At 38.9% G+C, this 26615-nt stretch overlaps 1 protein-coding gene across 2 annotated transcripts in view; it reads left to right on the top strand.

The window, feature by feature from the left end:
* Positions 1 to 1925: 1925 nt before the first annotated feature.
* Positions 1926 to 26615, top strand: part of LOC126973278 (gamma-interferon-inducible lysosomal thiol reductase-like) — a 29838-nt gene continuing 5148 nt past the window's right edge. The window contains exons 1-3 of one of the 2 annotated variants that reach the window (XM_050820492.1): positions 1926 to 2086; positions 19306 to 19389; positions 25473 to 25604. In XM_050820492.1, coding sequence (XP_050676449.1) covers positions 19312 to 19389; positions 25473 to 25604 — 210 coding nt within the window. In that variant the 5' untranslated portion in view covers positions 1926 to 2086; positions 19306 to 19311. Of the gene's footprint in view, positions 2087 to 9404; positions 9475 to 19305; positions 19390 to 25472; positions 25605 to 26615 lie in introns of those variants that run through there. The other variant, XM_050820491.1, reaches the window with a different exon arrangement.

Below are 26615 nucleotides of genomic sequence, written 5' to 3'. Positions count from 1 at the left end.
AATCACCCTTATGGAAGTTAAAGAAATAATCAAGGACTACAGGTGAGGATCTTTCTTTAGGTATACAATATCCGAAATTATTATAAAGATGTAGCACATGAAATGACTATAAGACGTGTAGGGTTGATACGAGAGCTCTGTGTAGTGTATGTGGAACAGATTAAGAGACAGTGACGAAAGAGAGTGATGTGGAGTAAAAGAAGAGGTAGTGACAGATAGTGATAATATGGACGAAAGTGCCGGGAAAAATCTAACTAGGCGAAGTACATTCCATGATCAGCTCGGGGATATATTGAAAAGGGGGCCAAGTAAGTAGAGCACGTATGTTAGGTTTGATGCGAGTAGAAAAGGCCATGCATATGTCAATACCGAGGCAAAGCTAAGGTTTGAATAGATTTTTAGTTTGTTTATTTTATAATTCGTAATAATTATAATAGCGCATCATTGATTGATACGACGTGTATATTTTATAAAAAAAATAGCTCAAAGGCATGCAAAATGTGAAAATACACACGTACACCTTCCTGAAAAGCCGGCAATGCTCCTGTGATTCCTCTGGTGTTTGCAATAGATTGTGGGCGCCAGTGATCACTTAACACCAGGTGACCCGTACGCTCGTTTTTCCTCCTATTCAATAAAAATAATAGCGAAAATAAATAAAGCAAATTTGCACAATAATTTATTCGATCATTCGATTAAAATAATATGCACTAATAAAAAAATAGAATGTAAATGGCTTTCTTAATAATACTACAGAGCGACTGCCCTCAGGTTATTTAACAATAAATTGTAATGTAGGAAATGAAATTGTGACGAAACATTTAAAAAAAAAGCTTGCCGAGTTTGTTGCGTCCGTTCTTATCAGGACGTTGAGGCAAAAGATAGATGGGTTCACTGAGTGATTTTAATGCGTATTTCGAATTCATTATAATATCATAATATATTGTTATGGGGCAGTGCGGCCGATATTAATACTATCTTTGTGCTGCAGAAGAGGGCTATTCGCGCGATTTATAACCTAGGTCCTAAAGAATCATTAAGAGAAAAATTTAAAGAAATAAACATTTTTACTGTTGCTTCTCAATACATTTTTGATAATGTTTTGTATGTTCATAAGCACATTGAGGAATTTTCTAGAAACTGTGACATTCATAATGTTAACACGAGGAACAAACATAAACTTGTTGTGCCTACTACTCGGTTGGGTCGAGTTAGTAAGTCTTTTGTTGTGCGATGTATATGCTTCTACAATATGATCCCAGAAAATGTACAAAACAAATGTGTTACGAAATTTAAAAGAATTGTTAAAAAACGTTTGTGTGGGAAAGGTTATTATAGCATAAACGATTTTCTTAATGACACCACGGACTGGGATTAAAGCGAACACCCTCAGGCTCTTTAATTATAAATGTTTATTGTACGATATTACATTGTAATCCATATTTTATATAAAAAAAAAGCCCGCTGAGTTTCTTGCGCCCGTTCTTCTCAGGTCTGAGGCAGTCTCTTTTGAATGGGTGGTAGATTTTGACGTTCAATAAGTGATTATAAATCCTATTTTGAATAAAAATATTTGAATTTGAATTAACTAAATTCCTACAACTATGAGTTTCGGTAAACGACTTCACTAGTTAGAAGATTCAACTGAATACGCACCCATTTCTTTTAAAGTTGTTAAAATTATAGCTCTTATGACAAGCATAATATTTTTCATTTGATACTAAATATAATATTCCACGCTACTCAATAAAACTCAGACATAATAATTTGATGCCTGCAAATAATTAATATACTAGTAGTCGCTGTCCGAACTGTATGCATTATGTGAAAATCACGGCGCTTTCACCTGTTGTTTGCATTATGTATGCCCAGCCATATTTAGATTTGCCCGATTCCACAGCTGAACCACGACAAAAACATAATAGCTAGCGTTACTTGAACTCAATACCAGTAGGCACTAGGCAGTAACCTCAGTTGCTCTCCACTCGCCAAGTCTACCCGCCGAGACAACACGAAGACGGCCATTTCGCGTTGTTAGAAAACAGTGTCAACATTCGCGCTATTGTTTTCCCGCGCATTATCGATTGTGAGTTTATTTTTTTATTTTCTTGTCGGGCATTGGAACGGCTTTATACAACCAGCCAGTGAACGCTTTCGATTCAGCCAGCGTTTTAATCAAGGTTTATTTTATTTATTTGCAAATATTATGTGCAACTCTTTAAGTCGTTGCGTGAATTGCTGGTTCTCGTGATATTTACCTACTTAGTTTTATTTAATATACTATATTATACTCTTTATTTAAAAAGATATTCTATTGACAATGAAAAAAGGTCAAAGTTAATAAACGGTTCAAGTTTTCTAAATTAAATTATTTTCCGTAAGCAAAAAAACACAATCGTGTAATATATTTCCAATAAGAAATAAGATCCAATTCAGGTGATCCACTTACAATAATTTGTAGATACATTATTTTCCTCAACAACAGTAGATAAAAAGTGATTCTAAATACTATAATAACACCATTTCCTTATTTCCTATTTCCATATTATGACGTTAGAGAACTTCAAATTTCAAATCATTGAATAATTTTTTCTGAAACTTTTGCCCAAAAAAATCCATTGTATCCATTCAGGTAGTATTATGAGGATGGTAGGTGTAGGTGGCTATATGAGTACTACAGTAAAAAGTTAAACTTAATTTACGCAATTCAATATTAATAATGCATACCAAAATTGACATTTAATGTCATGACAAAACAAAAGTATTGGTTCAGTCATTGTTATTAGTAACTAGCTGACTCGACAGACGTTGTTCTGTATATAATAAATAAAATTATGTTTTTTTATGAATTTGTCAATGATATATCATAAAATCAAGAATTGCATCCTGTTGTTGTGATAAAATTGTTTCACAGCATAACTGTCAAACCGTTGCGTCAATAAATTCGACGGGGTACGCATCAAAGGAAAAACAAATTTGTTGTTTTTATTTAATTCCAAGCATTTTCCTATTTATTATATTACCTTTTAAACCTTCCCTGTACTTCCACAAATAATTCAAGACCAAAATTAGCCAAATCGGTCCAGCCGTTCTCGAGTTTTAGCGAGACTAACGAACAGCAATTCATTTTTATATATATAGATTACCACCAAAATATAGAGAAAATTATTTAAAGTATGTTTTTGTTTTAATTACTTTGCTTTAGCTACCTTTGTGTCTGTTTGAAGTCGGTATTTTTTATATTTTACATTTTGTAAGTTCATTAAGGAAATAGTTACTTAATTGATTAAGGAAAATCAAGTCCATACATAAGTATATTACATTTGCATATTTTTATTTACGAGTAGCGCTAAAACGTGGTAACTGTGACGAGTCTTATAATTCTAAAAAAGTATATTTATAGATAGTAAGTGCTGCGCTAGAGCACGGTTCTCTTATGGAATTCAGGTGCCCAACTTACAGCCCCAAAACCGTTCAACATCAGTTCATTAATTGTACCTACTTATTTCATTCCCTTTGAATTTGGTTTCTTGTAGTTTTTAAACGATGTAAGTAATTATAAATATATTCACGTTAGGTTTTTTCGCAAAAGTGACATTTTTATTATTATTGAAATACACACGCCTTAAATTAGATAATTCCCACCATCTGGACGTGTGGCGGTCCTCCACAGTGCGGTTTTAAAGGAGCTTTCTTCCACGTACTACAAAGATATGGAATGAGCTTCCTTGTACGGTTTTTCCAGGACAATACGACATGGCTACCTCTAAAAGCTAATGGGTAACTATTCTCAAAGGCCGGCAACGCTACTGTGATTCCTCCCCGTACGCTCATTTGTCCTCCTCTTCCATAAAAAAATAACACTCGCGTTAATTAAAGTTTAGGGTACTTTAATTATCTTGTCACCATTATTCGTGAAATACGTAGATTCCTTTAAATTTCCTATTTGTAAACTTCATCAACAGTCGCGCTTCAATAAAAGAAGCTGTAAGTACACAAATTTATTGTTTTTTTGTTTAAAAAATCTAAAAAGCGCCCTAATCCCTCAAATCCACACGGATTCCATTATCAGACCGCATTTATTTTTTACAGTAGAACCTATTTGAAACGACATAGAAAATATAACATCTCAATATAAGATACCTAGGTAACACTGAAAATGTTTAGAAAATAAAAGAAGGCTTAATGTAGAAAGTTGCCAATACTTTTATTGTTTGTCGAAGTAATCTTCGTTCCTCTCTACACATCTTCCTTTCTTTTGTTGGCCGATCTTCGAAAGGAAACACCCACTGAGCTGACTGTCTTTTGGTTTCGAGTTCGTAGCAATATATCCAGCTTTCATCACCTGTGACGATGTCAAATACAGCATTTGTGTCACCGCCGTTGAACTTATCTAACATTAAAGTATCCATCTGGTACAAAGCTTCCTGACGCCTAAATGTTCGTGTAATATTTTTTGAACTTTACTTATACCATTGTCTAGGCTTGCCCGTATCTGCTAATAGGTCACTCTCTTATCTTTCTCTATCATGCGTCACACAGCACTGATGTTATCTTCAGTAGTCGCTGTTAGAGGACGTCACTCACGCGGATCATCATTGAGATAGCTACGTCCACGCTTAAACTCGTTAAACCAATTGTAAATAGTGGTACGAGATGAGGCTTCATTAATAAATGCTAATCGCAGCCTATCATAGCTTTGTTGTTTAGTAAGCCCACAACGAAAGTCATAAATCATTAACCGAAAATTTTCTCGCGTAAGTTCATTTTCACGTGTAACAAGAGTTTAAATTTGCCGCCAATTCACAAAAACAAATGACAAATGAATGCAATATGCACATTAGGTTACCAAAGAGTTCTAAAATAGAAATTCAAAAAAAATTTTCATTAGCAAAGTTTCTAACTGGTCAGTTCTAATTCTCATTTTCAGTGTTACCCACGTAATAAACATACAAAGAAAAACAAATCCAAATCGGTCCATTACTTTGGGAGCTACAATGCCACAGACAGACACGATAAAATTATAGCAACCTGTATCTTTAAAGCATCAGACTGATGACCTACAATGTAGCGCCAAAGTAAGTCAAAGTCTTTAAAACTTTATTCAATTAGACTTAAACTAAGCGCTTTTGAATCCTCACTATAAATATTTGAATCTATTGGGACTGTTGCAAAATCTACGCCTCAACGAAGACGATCGCTTCCGCAACATGTCATACAAATCATCCACCATTGTTTTCGCCAATATACTCAATTTGTTTTTTGAAATAGAATTATAGAAAAGATGCGTGCGTAAGATACTTAACAGTAAATTGTTTTAAAAGAAAGATGCGTTATAACGCTGTAATCATAAACGAACGTTTGAATGTATTAAAAATATGTCGGGTTGGTCGCTCCCTCTGAAGGAATTGGCTAAACAGACTTTTACTTCGCAAGAATTATTGGCGCTTCGATTTTGTTGAAAATCTCTTCAGACGATTCAAGTTGCAAGCAATTTATCAGTTGATCACCTAAAATCGGTTCATGAACACATTACAACTTAAATCTTAATGTAATAAAACGTGAATAGGAGTAAAGATTTTACAATCACTCTCCGTATCTTCCATATAACTATAAACATACAGGAAAAAACCAATGAGATCAACGGGTTGAGTAAGTTTGTTTTTGTTAGCTAATGTTGATCTTGAAACCAGCTAAAACCGGTTCAGATCGAGTACACACGGACAAACTTTCTGTACTCAGCACTGCATTATTTAGTGAATTGTGAAGTATATGTTTTGCATTACAATTTACAATCTGTACATTATATTGGCTTGTCAACTTGAAATCACACTCTCGAAGTTTTGTATTTACCGTACCGTGACACGGTACCAAGTATAAGACATTTCGATTTAATTTAAAATGATTTTTACAGTATGTATTCTAAATCCAGGACACAAACAGCTAATAATAATCCAAAGACGTCTTTGGATTTATTTGCATTTTTTTGACTTGATAATGTCTTATAAATCGATGAAAGCCGGCCGGCATGCACGAAAAAGTGTCAAATTCCGTCTGAGTCGAGCGTGCAAGAGAGAGCGTGGAACAAGTGATACCTAGAGAGACACGATCGACTGATTTTGCTTGTGAAGCATCTTGTTCTTTGATTATGAAAAAAAGTATCATCAGTCAGCGAGTGCAGTAATAATAGGTACTGTTACAATTTTGACTTAAAAATTATTATGATTCATTTATACGATCGTATATAAACATGATTTCTTATGACGTTATCACGGACTATAAAGTCCGTTAACCAACTATATAGAGAGACAACAAATTCTTTGTGAAAACAATATTCGTATTTTTATTTTTAGTCAAGCGAGAGTTGTTCATAAAAATGAGTCATACTGATGATTTTTTTTTAATGTGGATCAACTCAGTGTCATTCGGTCGGATAAAAATATCGGTTTTAGACTGTTTTAATTTCAGTTTTCTTGTCAGGTGCATAATCATGGTATGGCTACTATAAGAAAATTAGTGTTATGTTAATGAATGCCTTTAATTTGGTCTAAAATTTTTAATCTATAGCTACAGGACCTCACGACTAATAAAGACATTAAATACATTTTCATTTTGATTGAAGTCTTAAGAAAAATCACCAAAAATACAAATAACACAATAGTAAACCACATTCACTTGAGTATAAACCAAAGAATGTATAACGGAGCGATTGGCCAATGATAAGAACCGCCAATTACTGCTGTTACATTGACATTAATAAACTAATTGCCTCTTCGGCCATTTTATGTTATGAAATGCACGATTCCAACAAAAAACACATGCTTTTTAAAATAATATTTTATTAAATCAACTGCAATTTTAGTTCGATTTTGGTATATTATAAAAATATAAAGATTATTTCACGTTATACTTTTTTCTACCGTAAAGCAGTAATTAAACATTGTGTATCGGCCTGATGGGCCATACTCCGTAGCTACTGATATTACTGAAATCATGAGACTGAACATTAAGTCTTAAAGTGACGAGCGCTAAACTTGTGCCAACGAATTAATGGGGATCCAGTGTTTAGAATCCTCGCCTACTGGATAAGAGGCAACAGCAGTATCGTCTGCGCCAGCGCCGATCAATAAGTACTTCTTCTTCAAATTTATGTGATGCATTATTCAAGATGTCTACTGAGACTATTTTAAACATCAATTTCCTAGTCGCGTCCAATAACGGTTTACGGCTTTAGCGCTGTTATGTTTGAGTCGAGAACAAATATTTATTGAAATAGAAGGGTAAAATATTAAAAAAAGACATAGACTTCAAACATGGAATAAAGGAATATCTGAGTTATACTTCTGTTACTGTTTTATTCTGTGGTATAATGGAGGGTTGAACTATATTGCCAAATATCAAATAATATGTACTTTCTCACATCCAACTGAAGCACCTAATAAGTCAGTTAACATAACTTTTTCGTTTGTGAACTGAATGGAATGAAGCAATCATTAAATGTTACGAGGAGCTTGTCACAATACATCCGTGAAAACCGTATTCGGGTCAGCTTAACCATTTCTGAGATTAGTTAGTTACTTCAAAAACGCACCGACAAACAGACAATAAATAAAATCTAACATATAGGTATTTTTTTATTGTAGGTATGTATTTAATGTAGCAATAGCAATGATTTATAAAATAGCAACGCTCCTGTGATTCCTCTGGTGTTGCAAGAGTTTGGGGGCGGTGATCACTTAACAACAGGTGACCCGTACGCTCGTTTGTCCTTCTATTCCATAAAAAAAATGTGTAGTCAGGGCTTGTTAACTACTTTTATACCTATATATCCATATATCTATCTGAATATTTATTATTAAAATATTATTTAAATAAATATTGTTTGAATAACAAAACAATAAACATAACAATGGCGCCTCGATACTACAACGATATGAATATTCTAAGAGATAACTGTTGCTTATTACAATATTATTGATAACAACTTTTATAAACTGGTTATATTGGAGGAAGAGGGACGTACATCTTGAAACTCTGCCATAACACGACATGGTGAGAAGAAGTGAATAATAAATAATAGATAACAACTTTTTTTAATTGTAAATTTTAAGTAACGGACATAAGAAAATCGCTTATCCTGTATGTCCTGGTAAGAGAAAATGGGACAGACATTATCGTATTATTGATATGTCATCGGTCCTTGACCAGTGTCCAGGGTCCCAACTGCTTAAAAATGAATACAATGACCTATTCTATAATTTACCTACCCCTATTAGTTAAGTGTCCGTTTGCAATAAGCTTCTTAAAGCGATTAAAGTAAGATTGTAATTTTTGTATGGATTTGGCAAACAAACAAACAAACAAAAATATTTTTATTTCGTAGGTAAATTGCATTACACTTGAAATATGTCATTTTTTTCTTACAGCTATCGGAAGCTTATCGGAAGGCAGGTTTCCTCAGAGAAGAACGAGCAAGAAGCTCTAAGGTTGCTCTTTTCAAAACTAAATGATTTTACAGATACTTATTTTCAAATTAATTTTACAAATCATTTCAATTACAATATATGCAAAGTGATGCAACAAAATACACAATTACTAAATGCCTTACACGAGTAAGTCAAAAAAAATGTAAATTAATAAGTTAAAACATAGTTATAGTCATTGAGTACATACTTAAAGTACAATACAGTAGATGTATCAATCCACAAATACCGTAAATAAAATAAAGGCATAATGCCTTTATTGCGAGCATTTTACTAGCTATTATATAAAAAAATAAATAATAACTTTGATTTAAAAAAAATATAGAAAAAAAAACATACATAAGATTTCCCGGTGAGAGGATCATCCAGCCACCACAATCAGTACCCGTTCACGACCATGACGCATGGACCAGCCATCGCCTCCCTCGCCCATATTTCAGGGAAGGGACCCGCAACAGCGATTCTTTAGTTAAGTGCAATCCAGTATGACAAAAATGATTTTAGGCTTTATCGATATTAAAATTGCAATACAAAAGTAACTTGGGTGAAAATTTAAAGTTGTGTGTATTTTTAATGCTGATGAGTCAGCAATTAAACAAATTAAAAAAAAATGTCAAAAAAATTAAAAAATAAAAATTGGTATGGACCACCCTTCACATTTAGGGGGATGAAAAATAGATGTTGTCCGATTCTCAGACCTACCCAATATGCACCCAAAATTTCATGAGAATTGGTCAAGGCGTTTCGAAGATGTTTAGCTACAAACACCGCGACATGAGAATTTTATATATTAGATGTATATATTTATTTCACAACCAATTTACATAGATAATACTTTGTAAATAAATAATTAATAATATGAAAGTAGATAACACTATCTGTGGTGAGGTTAAGATGGGGTCGGTTGCAGTTTAGTGCTGGTGTATCTACTGTGTGCTTGAGACGTGGGTTCATGTTTGTCAAGAGAATTGTGACCATTGTGCTTAGTAAGGCAAGTTTATGAAATTTTCTTTGATAAACAGGTCTAAAATCCTGCGTGTTGTGCGTAAGATGAAAACACCTGCACATGAGAGCTCATTCTATAGTTTGGTTGATTTATAGCTTGGCCTTTAAAAAAAAATTTACTTTAGTTATTTTCTGTGCTTTCAAATATCACTCGTGTAAGATAAACTAGTCCTGTTAAGGCTGGAGGGTGAACTCTATACGGTTCTGTTGTGGACTGTACTGTGTGGAGCGCGTAGGGCTCCGCTGATATGGATCTAAAGGCTTTTTTTTTTTTTTTTTGAGAGGAGGAAATACTGTTACGTATTTACGCCCCGGAACGGGGCGTAATATGTCGGACTCGAGTGTCCGCGTAAGCGGACACCCCATACCGACTAAAACCTCCTCTGTGCTGTTAGCAGCTCTGGCTTTCACAGCGAAGTAGGACGTGGGCCGTGGAGGCCGCAAAGACTATGCAACAACAGTCGCGGGGCGTCTCCTAAGGAGACTCGAACCTCAGACCGGCTGTGTGCTTGTGGGAAGGAGAGAGAATGAAAATGAAGATGAAATGAAGATGGAAGATGAAAAGGTGATAAGAGCACACTCGCCGGCGAGTGTGGTGATGTTTTGTGTAATGTATGTAAGTGTGTATGTATGTGTTTATGATTGCAAGTATGTGTGTTTGTATGTATGTACGTAGTGTAAATGTTTGTGTGCATGTATGTTTGTGTTTGTGTCTGTTTGTTGAGTGTGTTTGTGATTGTGTAAGTGGTGTATGTCAGTCCGTCAGTCATTCCGTGTGTGAGTGAGTGTAGTGAAGCGATTACAGGACGAGGACTAACGTCTCGTCGGGTATCAAAGGAATGTGTGGTGTATCTAGGGTGCGGGCCGCTGGCCATCGTCAGAGTGACGAGTGCCAGTGGTTTGCGGTGGTTGACCGCGCCTACGCCTGCGAAGGCGGTGTGTGCGTGTCTGTGTCGGTGTTTGTGTGGGTGTCGCGTTCGCGATGGTGATGTCGTCATCCGGGTCTACCGTTACGTGTCTGGGACGTCTTATTGGGTTGAGACTATGGTGAAGGGGGGTGTACCCGCATGCCTTCCTAACCAAGATGTTGGGTTGGTTAGGCGCCTTGTCAAAGAAGCGTCGCGAGATCTCTTTAAAGTGTTGAGCTATTGTCGGAAGCTCTAGGTCGCGGTGAAGGTCAACGTTTCGGATGAACCACGGGGCTCCGGTTGCCATGCGCGTGAATTTATTTTGAACTACTTGCAAACGACGTAAGTAGCTCGGTCGGGTGTGCGCGAAAACGACGCTTGCGTATGACAGTATGGGCCGTACGATGGTTTTGTACAGCGTCACTTTGTGTTTGAGCGGAAGTTTGCTTCGCCCACACACAAGTGGATAAAGGCGACTGAGGACAAATCTGGCTCTATTGCATACCGTATCAATATGTTTCTTGAAGTTCATATTGCTGTTGAACGTGACTCCTAAGTATTTGTAATCCTTCACCCACGGTATGGGTGTTTCATACAGTTTAATAACGTCAGTCGGTTGTTTTTTAGCGCGGATGCTATTCGCGTTACCGAAGAGTACCGCTGCACTCTTGGTGGGGTTCACTTCAATCCGCCATTTTCTGAACCAGTTGCCTAGTTCATCGACGGCGGCTTGAAGCACTTTAATGTTCTTGCTCAAGGTTGAGCGGTTGGAGCCGAAGTAGAGTGCCGTGTCGTCAGCGTACTGAGCGAGCTGGACACTCGGAAACTTGGGAATGTCGCTCGTGAAGAGCGAGAAAAGAGTGGGAGAGAGGACCGAGCCCTGTGGCACGCCAGACCTGATGGGTCTGGGTGAGGATAGGGTGCCCTCTACTCGATATCGGAAGGAGCGATCGGTAAGGTAGGCTCGAATGATGCGCACGAGCCTGTCTGGCACTCCCAGTTGATACAGCTTGAATACTAAGCCGTTGTGCCATACCTTGTCGAAGGCCTTCGCGACATCGAAAAACACGGCTGCCGTGGTAGCGTGAAATTGACGCCGTATGAGAATGTACTCGGTGAGTCGGTGAGCCTGCTGGGGACACGAGTGAGCGGTTCTGAATCCGAACTGTATGTCGGGTATCAGGTTAAGCTCCGCGATGTAATGATTAAGACGCGCGAGAATTAATCTTTCGTAAAGTTTCCCGATCGAGTTAATTAAACTAATAGGCCTATAGCTACTCGGATTAGCTTTAGGTTTATTGGGTTTTGGGATACCGATAACAATGGAATCCTTCCATTGTTCGGGGAACGCGCTATTAGACAATAGAATATTAAAAATGGTAACCAATAAAGTAATAAGGGTCGAGGGTAGGATTTTAAGAACCCTATTGTTTATAGTGTCGGGCCCCGGGGCCTTCTTGGAGTGAAGCTCCTTAATGATTAGTTTCACCTCTTCGTAAGAGGTGGGTTTTATTACGTCGCCTGAAGGGCTCAGAGCGGAGCGACGTTCAACTTCACGATCAACTTCGTCAACGTGTGTCGGGTCGGCTGCTGCATTTGGAGAGCACTGACTCTCGAGACTATCGGCGAGGCAATCAGCCTTCTCATCGTCATCGAGCGCCGGCTGCAGTCCCGGTCTGTCCAAAGGAGGCATGACAGTGGGCGGCTCCTGTTTGAACGCGCGAGGCAGTTTCCAGAAAGCCACATGTGATGGCTTAAGGTTGCCGAGCAAGCGGTCCCAACGTTCGCCGCGGAGTTCCGCGATACGTTCCCGTACCACCCGCTGTAGGTAGCGGAGGTGGCGCCTATTCTCGACCGACGGATACCTGTCGTAGAGTCTAGTGGCTCTGTGCTTCTGTGTGAGTAAGTTCCTGACCTCTGGAGGCAGGTTTAGGCGATGCGGTTGCATCGTCGGAACCTGCCTGGAGCAGGCCTTGATCCTACTCTGTATGTGTGACGTCACATGAGAGATAGCACTGTGAGCCGTGTCGACCGAGTCGATGACGTCCGGTATACGGTCAAGGTCGTCGGACTTGATAGCCTCGAGATCCTTTTCCAGCCGTTGCCAGTCGATCACTGTTTTCGTCGGTGGTTGAAAGTTAACCGGTGGGCCTAGATTTAGGACGACGGGCCGGTGGTCTGACTCTAATTCGTGAAGAACCTCGATTGAATTTACATTGAGCGTTACGTTTTTAAGTAACGCAACGTCTAGAATGTCGGGTCGGTGCGCGACGTTATCCGGATAACGTGTTGGTTCGTCGGGTGCTATTACTGAAAAGTTCCGCGTGTCTGTGAGAGAGTCTAATAAAATTCCGTTTCTATTTGTGGCTCTACTGTTCCAGCTAGAGTGTTTGGCGTTAAGATCGCCGCCCACTATGACTGCGGCCCCGTGGCCGAGTAATGCTTCTATATCTGTGTCTAATATTTGTTTGTTCGGCGGAAGATAAGCTGAAATAACAGTGATCGGCTGGTGATTCGCCATACTGACCCGGATGGCAGAGGCCTCGATGTTAGTGAGGACTGGAGGATCTATAGGTATACAGTGTAGAGACCTTTTAAAATAAATGAGGGTGCCGCCCATACGGGTGGTGCGATCATTCCTAACTAAGTTATAATTAGCGATACGCGGATCGCGTATACGTGGTTTTAAAAATGTCTCTTGCACTAAGAATAGGTCTAATTGATGTTCGTGAGCGAACTCCTTCACCAAGTCTAGTTGAGGCTTAAGGCCTTGGGCGTTAAAATACGCTATACGGAGCGTATGTGGTTTTACCCGTCCGCTTACGTAATTAGGCATCGCGAATGTTGTTTTTATACTTAAGCCCTATATCGGTGAGGGCACGGAATATTTTGCCGTTGTCTGCCATAACTTGCAGGAGCGACGGCGGGTCTTCCCGGACAGCATCGAGCCTGCTGGCCAGGGCTGTTATTTCGTCAATGTCGAACATCTCTGACAGTTCGAACATGAACGCAAAGGTGCTGCCGCCTTTGCTACCTGTTGCCGCGGACGCGGGCGCCGGTGGCCTCGGTCGCGGGACCGACGCCGCCGGGCGGGACGCTAGCGGAGGCCGGAGGGGCGCGGGGGCCGCGAGAGTGGCCTCTGTGGCAGCGTTGGCAGCCAGAGGAGACCTCGCCCAGGCGTTTACCTTCGGAGGCGGCGCAGGTTTGAAGGTTGGAGTGAACTCCACCTTCTCTGCTCTGCCTTGCGGCTGGCGGCGCCCTGGGTGACGCTTGTGTTTGGGTGCCTTGGGACACCCGCGATAGCTCGCGGGGTGCCCCTTCTCCCCGCACAAGACGCAGGCCGGGGGCTCCGCGCATTGCGCTGGTCGAGGGCACTCTGGCGTGCCGTGTTTCCCGAGGCACTTCACACACCTCGGGGTGTGTTCGCAATTTCGTGCCGAGTGCCCGTATAGTTGGCATCTGTGGCACTGACCGGGTCCCCCGCGGTTGCGAGGAGCTTCGGTACGGATGCCCTGAAGGGAACAAACCGATTTTATGTTGAAGATTTCCTTTCCCTCTTGCGTGAGGTCGAGGACTACGAGAACCATGTTAAATGGTTGTTTATTGTTGGTTCCGCGCATACGGTGCACCTCGTGTGCAGGGTAACCCTGTTCTTTGAGGTCCGACAGAATGTCGGCCTCGTCTAGCTCTTTGGGGACGTTTCTAATAACGACCCTCAGACGCTTCTCCTCAGGCAGGGCGTACGTGTGGAAACCCACACTCAGCTCTCTAAGAAGAGATGTCAGGGCGCGGTGGTCCGCTACCTCTCTGGTCTCTAGTTTGATTAGAGATTGGTACGCCCTCGCCTGGAAGGAGAGCGTCTTCGGGATCCTGTTTTTGACGGTTAACCATCGGCCTCGGTCCCCTATAAAAATAGGAGGCGGGCGCTTGGTCGGAGGCGGTACGCGGGCTTTAGCGGGCGCGGGCGCGGACGCGGGAGCGGAGCCAGTCGTGGCCGCGGCTTTCTTCGCGGGTGTGCTATCCAGAGAAGGCGATTCACGACCGCGTTTCTTCTTGCGACTGACGGTGATGAAGCCGTCAGTATCCGACGCGACACTCTCCGCTCTCGACGGTAGAGCGGTTTCCGGCCGGGCCGGTGAAGCACTGGAAGCCTGAGGGGCTACCGTGCGGTCAGGACTGACCGCGGGGACCTTAGGGGTCGCCTGCGAGTCAAAGTACGCCTGAAGGACAGGCGGACGGGCTGATCGGGTGATCACTTTCCTCGGTGTGACCGAGGCCACGGAGCTTGCGTCGGACGCATTGCCTATCTCCATTTCGGATTCCCCGTCGGTACTCGAAACGTCAGTTGTCGATTTGTATTTTTTGGATTTCGCTTTAATAGCGGCATCCACTGTCTCATTTATAGATTCCTTCATTAACGGAGCGATCTTCTCCGTGAATAATCTATCTAAGAGAGCGCTGAAGAAGCCCTCGTCGGGAACCATTGGTGAAGCCATGGTTGTTATTGTAAGTTAAGCGGGTGACAACCCCCGCTGCCCGAGTCAGGCAGAGGGGGAATATAATGATAAAGTGGACAACTATACTTTTGTTGTACACTTGCACATTAATAAAATACTATTAATAATAATGAAATATACAAAAATTAAAAGAAATTAATAATAATAATTAAGCCTAAGACTTAGCTTTGCTGGATGTAGACTGGCTGGGCCGGAACCCCGATGTACGCTGTGCAGGCCCCCACGATCTGCAACACTCACAACACACACGATTAGCGTGCAGAATCACGAAACACAGCACAGGTGCTAACTAACACGATCCTAAAACCGGGTAATTAACACTTATAATCACTAAGCTACGTTCCGCGAAGGAACGTAACAGGTGCGAGACTCAAAGAGTCCCGAACAATAGCGCGCGATAACAATAGCTAGCCCAGGTGGCCTGAGCAGATAGTGCGATAACGCAGGTAATAAAAATATTCGAAGGAGGACAGATAACGCGGCACGTGTGCTCGCGTTGCCTGCCTGAATCGAACTCGGATCTAAAGGCCGCGCGCGTGTTACTTCGTACGGCTAAGATGCGCGGTGGGTACGAGTGGTTATTACAAGTGGCTGGCCAATGGGCATGTAACGGCGCCATTCCGCAGTAAAATGTCCCACGATGTCTGACCGTTTGGACTTCAGAAACTAATAATAGTATATACAGCAAAAACATTATTTTTTATTATTTTGTTGAAACTTTAGTTTGAACTTTTAATAGATAAAAACGTAAGTAAGTAATGGCAAGTTTGTTTTGTTATCTATTCGTGTCTAAAGTATATATTTAGGCCACAACTGGTCTTTCAGTGTAGCCGGTTTTGGGCAAGATTAGCAGAAGTAGAAAGCATTCCAAAAAGAGCTCTTTCTCCACAGCCCTCCTTAGCTTATATATCATCGCGAAAAATAACGCGTACATCCTAAAACGTCTACATTCAGCATTAAGGTCGGAACGCATTACAGCGGCGCTGCGCTGCGCGTCGCTTCACGTCGCTAGACGGTACCTATCGCACTACAACTGCAGTAAGCGGCAGCTCGCGTCATTTACTCGTATATAGCAGTTTACGTGCGAGCAACATTACAAGGTGACCGATAGTGACGAGGATTAGGTCATTATTTCTTTATTGTGTGCAGAAGAAGAACCTATTAATGGACGAGAAAAAAAAATAAGAATTTAAATTCAAATCAACTCTATTCAATTAGGCTCAAACTAAGCGCTTTTGGATCATTACTATAAATATTTCTTTTAAATTACTGAATCTACCATAATGTTTCGGAAAAAGTAGAGCTCTTGAAAAGAAAATACAAGAAACACAACGGCCACTCTTTTCAATCCATAGAGTATTTTACAATGGCTGTAATATACAAAATAAATTAATTTGTAGTATGTTGCATCAAAATAAATGAATATAATAAAATTATTAATTTATTAAATTAAACTAATTAAACTAATAAAATTGATAATTATTTTTATTTAGTTATTAAAATTAATTAAATTATAAGCCAAAATTCTATAGACTTTACAATTAACAGTATGCATGCTGATGCGACGCGCCGCCTGCTGTGTCGCACTCAGTCAAAATATTCTCTCGGAGGCAACTCTGCCGCGACGCGAAGTGACTCTGGTGCGATATGCTCCATACAAAATGATTGAAATAATATTATGACGCTTAGTGCCGTGCAGTGCAGTGCTGCGCAGCGCCGCGCTAATGCGTTCCGGCCTTTATTATAATAGTATTGAAGTCACCCAAGATGATGAAAAAAAATAATCATCGAAATTGTTTGGCGAGATATTGAGTTGTTCGTCTATTTGTCGCGCACATACTTAATGCAAATTTAAGACTTTTATGGTTTTCTCATGGATGCCATTGTCGGACCAAAATGCAATGGGAAGCACCAGCTTTCAAACAATCGGCTCACCCAGTCGAAAGTTCTGAGGTAACAAACAATAAAAAAATGCAGTCAATTTGAGAACCTCCTCCTTTTTGGAAGTCGGTTAAAAAGTGTTTAAAACGGCTTAATAAAATTATTTAACAATACGTGGAAAAATCGAAAGACGTAGCTGGTGATGCACACTAAAGTACACCTGCCGGCCTGTTTTCATGTATAACAGATACAGCCAGTGGCTGTATCTAGACGTATAAATTATATAAGCTATCTAAGTATGGATTAGACCTGAGAAGAACGAAGAAATTTTTTTTCATAAAAAATATGGTTAAAAAGTAATATCGTACAAAAATAATAAGTATAATTATACTTATTATTTTCTTTTCTATTAATGATTCTTTAAGACCTAGGTTATAAATAGCTCGAATAGCCGTAATAGCCGTCTTCTGCAGCACAAATATTGTATTAATATCGGCAGCTGCAGCGTTACCCCAAAGCAATATACCATAGAACATAATACTACGGTTATAACTAAACCAGTCGCGCCGTATCTATGTTAATTGTCTAAACTTTTTAACCATGTATGCTGCAGAACTAAGTCTGTTCGCCATCCATCAATATGAGGGCCCCATTATTATTTGGAATCCAGAGTAATGACAAGTAATATAGTAGATTCCACCGGTTGTATCACCTCTCCGTTTAACAAAACACTCCCATTCACATTTTTGACATTTGGTACGGCAAATTTTATTTATTTCGTTTTCTTGGTATTAAACATTAAGTTATTAACGCTAAACCATTATTTAAATAGATAAGTAAGTACTCTTTCATCGTGGGTGACAGATAATATCGGACCACAAATTATTATATCGTCTCAAAAATCGACCCCTGGCTGAGCCGAACCATGACCGGGTTAAGCAAGTTAGCAGTTTGGTCACAAAATAAATTGTAAATAGTAAAACGTCCGGAATCGTTTCGAAGTCGACAGTGAGTCGTCACTTTGGCCCAACTTTCATTTAAACTTTCACTCACTTGTCATTAATATTGATGACCGGAACAATAAAAATATCGTTGAATAGTTTTGTGGTTTCAATTATCCATAACAATACATTGCTGATACACAATACACACAATATTTGTTGGATGTGATTACTAATTATGACAGTAATCACGACCATCATCAAACCCAGCCTCATATTTATAAATTCTGACAAAAGGTATTAAACAAGTTATTGTTTTATGAGCTATTTTTGTGTATTCTTGACGACAAGATAACGAAAAAGCGGTCACCGCTTCCGAATATTTACGATGCGTAGTCGATAGTAGGTGCTGGTAATATTTTCAAAACACGGCGGGAATCTTGGGACCCGCTAGTTTATTTTGATGCCCCGGTACCGGGGCAAATGGGCAATGCTGACTTAGAGCAATATGTGGGATCATGCAAGCAAGATGTAATAGCAATCGGTGCACAGAGAAGAAAGTAATGTTGAACCAAAGCTCATAACCGAAATAAGCATTCATGCAAATGGACCCTAATTTAAAGACAAAATCTTCAAAACCTTATTCAATTAGGCTTAAACTAAGCGCTTTTTAACAGTCACTTATATTATTTATTATTAATATTTCTTTTAAATGACTGAATTTACCATATGTTTGTAAATAATTGAGGTCCTGAGAAGAACATCTTAGCACCTCAACAGCCACTCTTTTCAATCAAATAGAGTATTTTTACAATGTCTGTAATATTCATAACAATTTAGTTTGTAAGGTGCTGCATCCAATATATGAATCGTGTTTAAATAATATAACTTATTTCATAAAAAATATTTTAGAATTCACTGTTTAAATATAAATTATCGTATAATGGATGCATCAACTTTTAGAGCTTGTTTTAATTTTTTGTTTTTACGTGAACGAGTCGCGGGGACAACTAGAAGTTAATGTGAAGTAAAAACTTTAAATACGGGCCTACCTAGGCTGATCCGTTGATCGAAATAGCTGCCAGCGCTTGCATTTCTCGTCTAGTCTCGTAGACAATAATATGCTAATATTGACACACTTTTTCACAAATTATCTTGCCCCAAACTAGGCATAGCCTGTACTATGGGTACAAGATAACGATATATTCAATACAATATACTTATTTAAACATACATAAATACATATAAACATCCATGACTCGAAAACAAACATGCCAAACCAGAGACCTCTAGCTCAGTAGGCAGGGTCACTAACCAATGGGCTATTTGGGTCGCCAATCGATACTGTATTATCGATACCAAAAGGCACAAAGATGTAAGCTCACTGAGACCAATATACCGATTTGCGACGTTTGGTATCTTCGGTTATTTATTTTTATACTTTTGATATTCGTTTTGCGGTTTATATTATGTAGAACATATTAATAGCTTCCGTCGAATTTCTCGACATGCCGCAAGTGTGTATCGTACATCACATGATAATATTGTAACCACAGTATAATTGTTTCAGTACAAGATGAGGTTGCTGCTGTTTGTGTGTACTGTGGCGTTCTTGTGTGGAGTGATGGCTAAAAGCAAGAAAGACGACAATAAGGTAAATAGTGGTATACTGAAAATATAACCAGTAAATTCAGTCTATCTATTAAAATATAACTCTGCCGAGGCTCCCTAATGATGAGGATCTTGGTCATCGTCGGATGAGGGAGCTGGCGCTGTGATACATCTAACAATCAGCCATAGTTGGTGCCTGTCCATTGACTCTCTCTGGGACAGTCTGTCTGAAGATCGTGGTCAGCATTATGGTGGCATCTGAAGCGGATGATCTGCCTCCACCGGAATCTGTTCAGCGACTATCTTACGACCGTAGAGAATTTCAATGACACGAGATTTTAGTTTTGGTCGGTCCATCTTGTTGGAGAACGACCTCGAGATCTTTTGCTTTCGGTACCACCACATTTACTTTTTACAAGGTTTCGTCTTCTCTGCGCATTGTGTAGACAGAATATGAAAGAATACGTTGTCTGCATACGATGGACAAGCGAGTTTTATTCGGAGCTGGGTCATTGGGTCATGGGATTTATACATTGGTGCGTTTCTAACAACCGAGCAGAACTTAGTCGAGGTTGAGCCTTTCATTTGTTCGCTCCATCTGGTACGGGAGCATCCACGGGCTCATTTGCATTCAGTGTTCCTAACTACGACCAGCTTGTCAAAATATAACCAGGGTGTATACGTACGAGACCGTAAGATCCAGATTGCGGTCCAGGATTGAGGTGGCGTCTTAACATGTAATCAAGTGGCAATAAAACACTTCATGATGGACTTACGTGACCTCTAGTATACAGACCTGACCATAGACTTAGAACGCTCCCGGTGTGGACGCGGCTATTATTACTTAATGCTTTTGTGTTAGGCCAAATTTTGAAGCACTGCTTGGATATAGGTACTCTTTTAGTTTTCTGCAATTTTTCGCTTAATCTTCTTGAGTGGTGTGCGAAATTAATGCATAACAGACAATAGTAGCAAACCACAATAGTTAGACAGCTCAAATTTTGACAGAGTCTGTATTACTATTGCCTTTACAACAACAATGAACAAAAAAACAAAATGGCGGATTACAATATGGCCGCCATGTCAATTAAGACTAGTAATTAAAAATGACACACGGCCTTACAAATAAACTTGGTATAAGGCTATACCTGAGAATAAACTAAGAATATGCAAATTGTTGACTGTATCGCTACTTAATTCTTTCAATACAATGATTATTATCAAGTTTTCCGAATTTCAAGCAGCCTTGCAAATAAAAGCGGGAAACGTTATACGTCCGAATAAACATTGGTTTATCAATATCTCTATACGTAAATATTTTGCGATATTTTGGGTTAATTCTCAGGTATAACTTTATGCCAATTTAATTTGTAACATACGATAGTGTTACATCTTGTGCTAAGTCCGAGTTTTACTTCATCGTTTATTTACAACGTTAAAAATGCGTGTTGGTACTTATACCTTGTATGTCCCCTCTACTCATTGTGGTCACGATCTGTGGGAACGAGGTCAAATTATCTACATTGAGTTGTAAAGACCGTTCTACTCGGCAGGCCGACTAGTGATACTACAGGAGTGACCTTGTTGTGATTGTATAGTCACAAATATTTTACAGAAGGCGGGAAAATTTATTGTTAAGAAATTATCAATTAATATTATTTTTGTAATAAAAAGAGCGAATTCAATGTTGACTTGTTATAATATATAACACGTCTCATTAGAACGAACACCTAGCTGGTTTACTAGATAGCGTTGTCAATTAAATATTTAAGGTATAATTGGCATTAATAGATGTCTACCTCTATAGTAACTAATAACTAAATATCTAAAGAACTGAGTACAGTTTTGGGTGTAATTTTAGTATGGTGTAGCTTGAGTTATTAATTAATTATAGCTATATTTTCGTCCTACCGTCCAGCCAGTCAGTCCGCTTATGGATTTGTCAGTAAGGTCACCTCTTCAGATTTTCTTATCGGCCTGACGTGAGACGCTTCTCGGGAAAAATTTTTTGAAATTTATACACAATACGGCTGCGTTCTGACTGTGTCTCGTATTACGTCAAGTGTCTCCGAGACAATCTAATGGTTGGGTAATCTTTGATGAACTTACAAAATTCGCAGACAAAAATAAATTAATAAGAGTATATTTTTACTAAAAATATTGCTAGGATAATTGATGTGGATAATTTAATCTGGTATGACCAAGTTTGTCCAAATAAATAAAATATAATTAATAATAATGTTATTTTTATATCAGATACTTGTTAGTAATTTAAAAATATATTTTTACTTATTATTGGCATAAATATTTGGTAAATTACAACATTACTCAAGGTTTTACAATGCTATGTTAATAATCTTGGGCTGTTTATTTTCAAACAGAATCCCGATAATTAGATTAAACAACTGAGGTATTTTTTTTGGATATGGTAACGCGGTATACGATGGAGGACTATAAGTTATCGAAGGTTTACCAAACGGTTATGAATAAAGAATTTTATCGAAAGTTCGCTAAGCTTAAAAAAGGTTTTAAAACTAACATAGCAAATTAAGCGTTCGACTATGAATATGGCGGTAAATATCGTTAGAGATCGAATATGAAAGCGGCTATTTTACTATTCGCCGAATTCTGATAAGATTTTAAGTCAATTTGCAGACGTAGGTAGTACTATTTCACTTTGTTTTTGGGTTTCGTATCCAAACGGTAACACACTTTAGTCTGTCAGCGGACTGTGTGGCGGTTTATCATAAACTGAAATAGATTGACAGCTGGAATTAAGACAGAGTGTTATTGCTATTATTAAAATTTAATGAAAAGGAAACTGTTCGTGCCAAAAAGTAACCTCATTCCTTCTATATCATCTATTCCTTTATTCTCCTATGTAATTGCCTATATGACCATCTCCGTCGCTCGCAATATGGCGAGTTTCAAAATGGCCGCCATCCAAATTAAAAAACAATGTTTGTTTTGCAAAACTAATTATGAAATACGATTATATCGTGTGATATGGACGCAACATTTAGTGTGCAAGCCGGACTCGCACATGACCTGTTTATATTTATTGCGCCTCTACACGCCGTGATCATTATAGGTACGAGCATATACAAAGGTACTCTGTGGGTACGAGGTCAGGCGTAACTCGTAAAGTCGTAAGTGGTCACGACTCACGGCGCACACATAACTGTATCACAGTAGAGATATGTATCAGTATGGAAAATAAGCCTTGTTGACAAAATACTTACCTACACGTGCGTACACTCCATTGAAGCAATAGGGTTGTGAGGTTATTTTTCTAACCGACTTTATTAAAAGAGGAGGTCCTCAATTTAACTGTATTTTGGAATGAAGTTCCTTATTGGTCGTTGCGGAGCGTAAAAAAGTAAAAAGCATAATATTTTTATGTATGATGGCTATGCAGTGTCTAATGCATCATGCATCGATCATTTTCGAGGTTTTCGGGAGTGTCAATTACAAATAGGACACCCATTTCAAAATCCAAGATGGCGGATGTCACAATTTTCCATAAAATCAATATGGGTATCATTCGAGCATAATCGGCATCAACACCCTCGAGAATCATGAAACAACCCGTGATAAAAACGTTGATAATTTCATGTAGCTTTAACTTGGATTTACATTTTGATAGCACTATCAGTTTCGACATCTTCAAAAATTATGAAAACGGCACCCATAACGTGTAAACGTGTAACGTGTAACGTGATAAAGAGTGTGTGTCACGATGCACCCGTAAGACATAAGAAAGTTTTGGGATGGAACTACCACGTTCGTGAGAGTCACCAAAAAGCGAGATATTATTTCAAATATTGGCTATGGTGTGGTAAACCGCAAACTGGTGTGATTTTCGATAAAATGGCGGACAATCGTAAGATTTTTAAAAATAAATTGAAGTGGCCATAGCCAGTGTTACCACTAAAATGAAAAGGGGAAAGGCTCCAGGTTTTGATGGATTGAGCCTGGAACATATACTTTATGCAGGTGATAAAATTTATAGTAAATTGGCGGAGCTCTTTACCATTTGCATAAATACAGGTTACTTGCCAAAAAACCTCATGAGAACTGTGGTGGTTCCTATCCCTAAAAATAAAACTGGCGATCTCTCCAGTCTCAAAAACTATAGGCCAATTTCGTTAGGTACAATTATAGGAAAAATACTGGAGAGATTATTTTACCCGGATGTAAACCGTAATTTAAAGATTGATGATGCGCAGTTTGGTTTTCGTCCCGGTCTCTCAACGGATTCTGCTATATTTGCTCTCAAATCGACAGTTAGCTACTACACACGTAGGGACACCGCTGTATACGCATGCTTCTTAGATCTAAGCCGAGCTTTTGATCTGGTAAACTACCAATTACTATGGCAAAAACTCACCTGGTCGAATGTACCGCAAAAAACTGTAGATCTGTTGAGATACTGGTACCAAACAAATTATGTAAAATAGGGCGACGCCATCTCTAATGACTTTAGATTAGAGTGCGGCGCGCGTCAAGGAGGGCTAACCTCTCCGGACCTCTTTAGCCTTTATGTCAATGATCTGATTGTGGAACTTAGGAATGCCGGAGTTGGCTGTCATATAGGGAAAACGTGCGTGAATAACATCAGCTACGCTGACGATATGGTGCTTCTAAGTCCCTCAATCAGAGGCCTCAGGAAACTGCTGGCTATCTGTGAAAAATATGTAGGGCAGCATGGCCTCAAATATAATATAAAAAAAACACAAATGATGGTGTTTCCGGCTAAGAAAGGTCTGGAGAGAATTCCGATGGTCTTTTTAGACGGTGTATCCATAGATAGAGTGGACCGATTCAGGTACTTGGGGCATATCCTAACTGAGAATTTGTGTGTAGCGAAGATATAGAACGCGAGCGGAGGGCTCAGGCTGTTCGATGCGATATGCTCGCACGCCGGTTTGCATGGTGCAGTCCTGAGGCGAAGCTGACACTATTTAGAGCATATTGTCAATGCTTCTACACGTGTCAGCTTTGGGTCAACTGCACTAAAACTGCACGAAGCAGCATCAGAGTGCAGTATAATAATGCATACCGTATTCTGATGAGACTACCCAAATATTGCAGTGCGTCGGGCATGCCTACGCCAGAGTCCCCGATTATTTCGCAGTGATAAGATCACGAGTTGCTGCTTTTTGGTCTCGCATTCGCGAATCCGAAAACGAAATTCTCAGTGTATGCTCTGAGCACCCAGAGAATCCTAATCTCCATTACTGGCTTTCGGTGCATCGTGACATTAACCGGAAATAGTATTATCAGTACATTACTTACAATAGTTTTAAGTTATTTAATTATTAAGTACTGTGATGTATACAAGTTTTATTTTTAAGTACATCTTATTCTATTTCATTCAATTTACTGTAATGGGTTTAAGATGACTGAAATAAATGACATATTATTATTTTATTATTATAACGAAAAATTGTCATTATCTCGCAGCCGCCATTTTAGATTTACATTTTGATGGTGCTATCAGTCTGAGCACTCTCAAAAACCATGAAAACAACACCCATGATGCAAAAATTGTCAATTTCATGCAGCCACCACCTTGGATTTACATTTAGACAGCACTATCTATCTATTAAAATCGATGTCACAGACATAATTCCAATACCTACTAATTATCATTATAAATCATTTTTATATACTTTATAGCCGAGTTCAAATAGCTGATACCACGCAATAGACTGGCATTCAAAGATCGCGGAAACTAATAACAACGTGACACTCGCCTCGTCTTGACCGCGAAAACCGCTTAGGGGCCTCGTCGATGCGCATGTTTGTGTGAGTGTGTCATTTCAAACGCTTGAAGGGAGTTTCCGTACTGATACATATGTCTACTGTGACTGTAGTCGCATTCGGTAATGGCCTAAACACATGGTCGGGTTAGATTAAAAATAGATATAATTTATGTTTGTAAGCTAAAAAAAGTTTCTGGAAATAAACCTAAAAGAGAGCTAAAGCAAAATCGTTTTGAATTTGATATCCATATATTTTGGCTTTCCAAGGTTTTTGTGCTACCAGTTTACGAATAAACGTTAGAATAATTGAAATGATACTTGTTAATAAATTAAAATACAATTTGATCATTGATTTCAGGTCAAAATAGCGGTGTACTATGAGTCTCTGTGTCCGGACAGTAAGAAGTTCATCACCAGCCAGCTGGCGCCAGTGTGGAGGGACTTCAGGGGGTCAGTCAAGGTCAAACTGGTACCCTATGGCAAGAGCACGGTGAGTAACCACTTACGCAAAGAACTAAAAAGTTATTTGTTAGAGAGAATAATTTCACAGCGAAATGGGTGGCAGTTTTTTCTACGACTACTATTTTGAATACGAATATATTTTGAATTTGAATGTGGCGGCAAAATGTATTTTGTACAGTAATGAGATGCCATTAGATTAGGTAATTATCCTGTATTCGGATTTAAAAAACGCAACAGACCGTTACAATCAATCACAATGGTGGAGAACAAAGAGAACGAATTTATACAGGATGAATAAATTTTGGTAATCGGTACAGATAAACAATTACTAGGCTGACGTATGAAAAATATAGGTAACATTACTTATATTGAATTAAAAATAATTTTAGTCATTTTTATAGCGAATGGGTATCTTTGTCATTACAAGACACTGAAGTATCTATTTCTAATTCCATATTATTATGGAATTAATATTGAAGGATTGGCTAAAACACATTCTTCAGCACACGCGGTTTCAAAGATCAGACAATTAACTGACAAATATATACAAGTATATATAGACACTTCACTGAAAAAATTGTTACACTATATATAGAGCCAGTAGCCCTGCCCTAGCTTCATGATTGAGATATTTAATCATGATCACTTCTTTAAACCCAGAATGGAGAGCCGACCGAGCGACTTGCTTTGAATTTTAAATTTCTTAGGGGTTACAGATGATAGTCCCTTCCAAGTCATTAGACTGTAATTTATTATAATGAATCCAGATTTCATTCATGGTTATACATCAAGTTAAAATTGTTGAGGATCTTATTGTAACTGTTCCAAAGAAGCTCGAGAAATGTTCAGTATCAATTTTTTTTGTGCATGGATAGTCGTTTAGGAACCTAGCCTGCGTTTACTTTTTTCTTCTCTAAAAAGCGTTCCTGTAAAATGCTATTCACACCACCAATACAAATCATTGTTTCCTCGATCGCTATTGTTGTGCGACCCGAGAAAGGTGTATCTCTAGTGTATGTTCATCAACGTTCAAATTTGG

The sequence above is a fragment of the Leptidea sinapis genome, chromosome 29 (assembly GCF_905404315.1).
Source record: "Leptidea sinapis chromosome 29, ilLepSina1.1, whole genome shotgun sequence".
Lineage (NCBI taxonomy): Eukaryota > Metazoa > Arthropoda > Insecta > Lepidoptera > Pieridae > Leptidea > Leptidea sinapis.
Note: the sequence above shows the minus strand (reverse complement) of the source record. Positions and strands in the feature narration are given on the sequence as shown.